This window comes from Austrofundulus limnaeus, unplaced genomic scaffold (genome assembly GCF_001266775.1).
Source record: "Austrofundulus limnaeus strain Quisiro unplaced genomic scaffold, Austrofundulus_limnaeus-1.0 Scaffold214, whole genome shotgun sequence".
Taxonomy (NCBI): domain Eukaryota; kingdom Metazoa; phylum Chordata; class Actinopteri; order Cyprinodontiformes; family Rivulidae; genus Austrofundulus; species Austrofundulus limnaeus.
Window position 1 is genome coordinate 881,598 of NW_013952616.1, and position 4,704 is coordinate 886,301.

A 4,704-nucleotide genomic window follows, 5' to 3' on the forward strand; every position below is an offset into this window, starting at 1 on the left:
CCCATAATTGGGTCCCAAGCCCAACTTTGGGAACCAAAGTGCAGTGGTTCCCAAACTTTTCAGCATTTGACCCACAACATAACAGTAGTAGTGACCTGTGTCCCCAACTATTTTTGKATGATAAACATTTGTATCAGGTCAACAAAACAWGGGCATAGTAACAATTTATCCATTTTAAGTATACTAACCTCACTCCTTTTGTAACAACTAGGGCAAAAATGTAATTAATTCAGAAAATCTTTTCAGGACCCCACCTTGATGTTTCGGGACCCCACTTTGGGTCCCAATCCCAACTTTGGGAAACACTGGCCTGGACGATACCTTTTGCCCTTTTCTCCAAACAATGTCACAACTATTAGGCTTTCGATAACTACTTGACAGAATATCACWGCAAATATGACCTTTGAAAATATTAGCTATTCTTGTACATTCTGTTGCTCTTTTCTTAAGGGGTCGCCACAGAGAACGAACACTTTAAAGATTTAGCATGTGTTTTTTTATACCAGATGCCTCTTCTCACACAACTTGTGCTTTTAACTGCAGCTTTACAAAAACCATCACATTGACCATTACATTGACGACCGAGCTACCACAGTCCCCCAAAAATTATATAACTACCAGTTTTTAAAAAATGAAATTACTTTTTTTGAAAGAATTCAGTTTATAATTTATCACAAGTTAGGTAATTGAATCTCTTTATTAGTCACCACAAATCATCCATCAAACACAGAAAAATAACAGCTGCACCACTATAAACCCTACTGTCATTATATTTCCTAACCTGATTGTTTTCCGTTGCTTCTGTTCTAAATGACAAATTGAGGCAGCAGTTTTTTAAAGCCTGTGAGGTGGGCACATCGGTCCCCTCCGTGCATTCCTGGGGTAAACTGCAGGCTGGTTTGTGGGCTCTAACCAAGGTGTTTGGTGTCAGGMTCTGTTTTGTGTCCCACTATTTGTTTAAGTTTGTCAAAGTGTGAGCAGTGTGCTGTGCGCTCGTCTTAACTGACTGCCCATTTGAGTCTGATTCAGGCTTGTGCTCCAGACCTGAGCACAAGTCAGATTTATTGTTCCTCCAACAATCTTAACCCTCCTGCTGCCCTCGGGTCAAAACTATGATCCAGACTGAGACCTTGTGAATCATTTTGACTGTTGGTAGCAGGAGTGTTATGGAACATGAAGATGGTTGAATTGGTTGATCCACTTACATTTTTATATCTGTTTTTAAAAACACTATAAAGTCTCTCTGCAGTGGAACAAACTGGCCGTGTGTGTGTCCTTTTAGCCAGCAATACAACGCGACAACCTCACATGTGGAAACAATCTTGATCCATGTTCTCTGATACTTTATTATAATTCCTAAATCCATCTCAAAAAGAATTGCCAACAACATTACAGGCAAGACAAAATACATTTTCAGGCAATTTTCTGCAGCTAGGAAGACACATTTACCTGTTCAGCAAAATGTTTTCACATGTAATTACCTCCGCCAAGGAGGTAATGTTTTCGGTCACGTATGTCTGTCTGTCTGTCGGTCGGTCTGTCTGTGGACAGCATTACTCAAAAACGTGTGGACGGATTGTCGTGAAATTTACAACACTTGTGCATACTAGCACACGTAACACACCATTAAATGTTGGTGAGGTTCTGGATCACGGTGCGGAGACAGGAATTTTTCTTTTAATTCGAGCGAATCAGCCAGAAGTTGCGAGCTCCCCTAGACCTGCACGGAACTTCAGGAACGTGTTGCTAGGTTACGGGAATAACTGAGAAGACGCGGGCGCAACCGAGCCGAACCTGGTACCGGCCCACGAGCTGAACCATCGGTCCCCCGCCCGTCGTCTGCGCGCGGTGGTTCACTTCAGCCCCTGAACCACTGACCCACGGACTGCACCACCGGCCCAGACGCAGGTCAGAGGGCCGGTGGTTCAGTCCGTGAACCGGCCCACAGGCTGGAGTGAACCACCAAGTCTGACGCGCGCAATTCATCTGCGCAGGGTGCACTGTTACTCGAACAGCATTTTACACCACACCAATGAGAGATTTTTTTAAATAAAAATGCACAATCTCCTTAAGTTTGACTAAGATGAAAGCCACAATGTCAGAGCTATAGACAGCCAGGAGCAAGGCTTGCAATGCTGGCACTATCCCACCAGCATGGGGCTCAGTACCCACAATGCACCAGGTGTGGTGTTGCGTGTCAAAAAGCTATTGTCAAAATGTACTCAAACTAATTTAAAGATTATTTTTAATGAATTTAGCATATTTATTTATGTAGTCTGTACAAAAACTTTGGTTTAAATGYGTTTTTTTGCCACAGTATAGGCTACTCCTGATCATTTTGTATTTTGCTGTAAGCTAAGCTAGCAGATTGCTTGTTCTCGCTACATGCTTAAGTAGCACAACATTAAAAGTGAGGCTATTACTCTACAAAAGTGAGTGACAACATGCTGATGACGGAAAAAAAATTAAAAATTCACGAGACAAAAAGTTAAAATTTTCRTTTCTGTTTGTTTTTGTTCACCAGATGGCTTTTTGAGACCCAGCTACTGTTCTTATCAGAAGATGCTTTCTCCAATATGATCAACATCTCAAAAATGTGAGTTCTTTTTTCCTTTATGTATGCACATTTACYGTTCAAACTCAAGATTTTATCAGTTCTTTTTATCCACCTGCAGGTTTCAGATCCATTTAAGCTCCAATTTTTTACAGGTTTTTTTTTTACTTATTTTTTTTTCCTCCAGCCAAGCAGACTATACATTTACTATTTAGTATCACAGTTTCTAATCACAGCTGGACAAGCAAAATGTTCCTTCAGTAGGAATGTTGTGGTGCTTCAACCACAGCAGAGTCTGGTTAAAGGTGGAGTCTCTCTGTTAAAATAAAATAAAAAAAAAACACTTTTGAGTTTTGATCCTCGTCGGCTTTTTCCATGTTCTAATCATGCATGAGGAGAAGTTAACTTGGATAAGTAGGTTTGTGTGAGCTTCATGTAGCTGTTGATTCTGCTCGTTCGTTGTGGGGTTTTAGCTGAAACAAACATTACAGAAAGTTGGTGATTCGTTTTTTTGAGAGGCTTAATGTAAATACGACATGTTGAGCATTTTATCTAATAAATTAGATGTTAGGACTGATATGGTGTTCATTTTAAAATGTATAAATTTGATTTATTTCTAAATCTTTATTAGATCRATGTCTGTGGATGTGAAGCTGCAGAGACTGGAGAGACACTCGTTTTACAACCTGAAGAAAATCATCCATATGTGAGTATATCAAGAAAGGGAACACTCTATTGATTAAACTGATCCATTTGCTCTTTGGAGAAGAAAACATCTTTGTTTTGAAGCATGCCAGCAGCAAATAGAAGCTCTTCTTTTTACACAGTTTACTGCTTCTAATCAAGTATGGCGCGGTATGAGGGCCAAAATTAAGACTGTTTGCACCATAATATGGCGTGGTATGGGACAAAACAACGTGCGTCAGTCAAGTTTGTTTTGATAAGAAACAGGGGACTAAGTTAGTACTTAAAAATTACACGATGACTTTAAAAGCACATATCCTTGATTAAAAACCATGCAAACGGTCGGCTACCATCACCTGCATTTTGTTTTYTACACCTCCAAATACGGACATTTTTATATATTTTTCCCCTCAGTTACTTACATAGAGGAAAAGACATCACTAAGCATAAATGTGGTATCAGTGGTCACCCCCCCAGTGTAAGTACAAATACAAGCAGTGACGGCTGGTGGATTTTTCTCCAGTGGGGGCTACAACTCCAATTAGACGTATCTCAAAAAGCAATCAAACTTGTACTAAGTTGTTTCATGCCAGTGTATTTATTAAACAAATCCAAATAATAAAACAGTCGTAGTTTTTTTTAGTACATAAATTTTGCTCTTCTGTTACCGGGAAGCAAATTTCTTTATGACTCTGGTTAAAGTCAGGGATGTTTTAATAAGATTCTTCTCTATGGAGAGCATGGTCGGTGCAGTGAGATGTGATGTTGTACCTGAGGAAAGTCTGGATTGTCTTCAGTGTTGAGAAGCTCCTCTCAGATTCAGCTGTGGTCAGAGGAGATGTGATGAGAACCTTCAGCAGAGTCAGAGTCTCTGAAGGTGTCCTGCAGATWRTTCTCCATGAAGAGCAGCTGGTACAGAGCCACCACTGCAGCTCCTGAACTACATCAGACTTATTGGTCCTATTCAGCATTGGGTGAGCCTCCATGGTCCTCAGAGCTGCTTCAGAGAACTGTCCTGCAGGAACCTGTCTGCAGCAGTGCAGCTCTGATCAGATGCTTTGTGAATGGCTAAAGATGATGTCACAAACCCAAAAAAATAAACACAAATTTAATTCGTATGGAGATGGCCACAAGTGAGCTTTCTAGTATATGTTTAATATATAGAGAACAATTAATTTATTTTAATAGCAACAAATTGTTGCATCTTTAAGGTAAACTATTGTTTTTTGTTTTAAAAATGTATTTATTTCATTAAAAAACTCTGTGCACAATAGAAGAAAAATATATAAAATGAAAGGCAGCAGAAAGAAAAAAAAACTTATAATATCTGTCAAAAACATACTTGTTTGTCTTTGTGTCTATGGTGTATAATGATATGATTGTGGTGCTGTATTTCTGAGTGTTTTATGTGCTGCAGAACAGGAACCTGCTGTAAAACAGCAATTATGCTGAGTCAGGCTTGATTT

General features: G+C 39.6%; 1 protein-coding gene across 1 annotated transcript in view; it reads left to right on the forward strand.

The window, feature by feature from the left end:
* The window catches only part of tshr (thyroid stimulating hormone receptor), a 55,787-nt gene that overhangs the window by 20,241 nt on the left and 30,842 nt on the right, over window positions 1-4,704 (forward strand). The window contains exons 2-3 of the mRNA XM_014019258.1: window positions 2,525-2,596; window positions 3,186-3,260. Coding sequence (XP_013874712.1) covers window positions 2,525-2,596; window positions 3,186-3,260 — 147 coding nt within the window. The remainder of the gene's footprint in view (window positions 1-2,524; window positions 2,597-3,185; window positions 3,261-4,704) is intronic.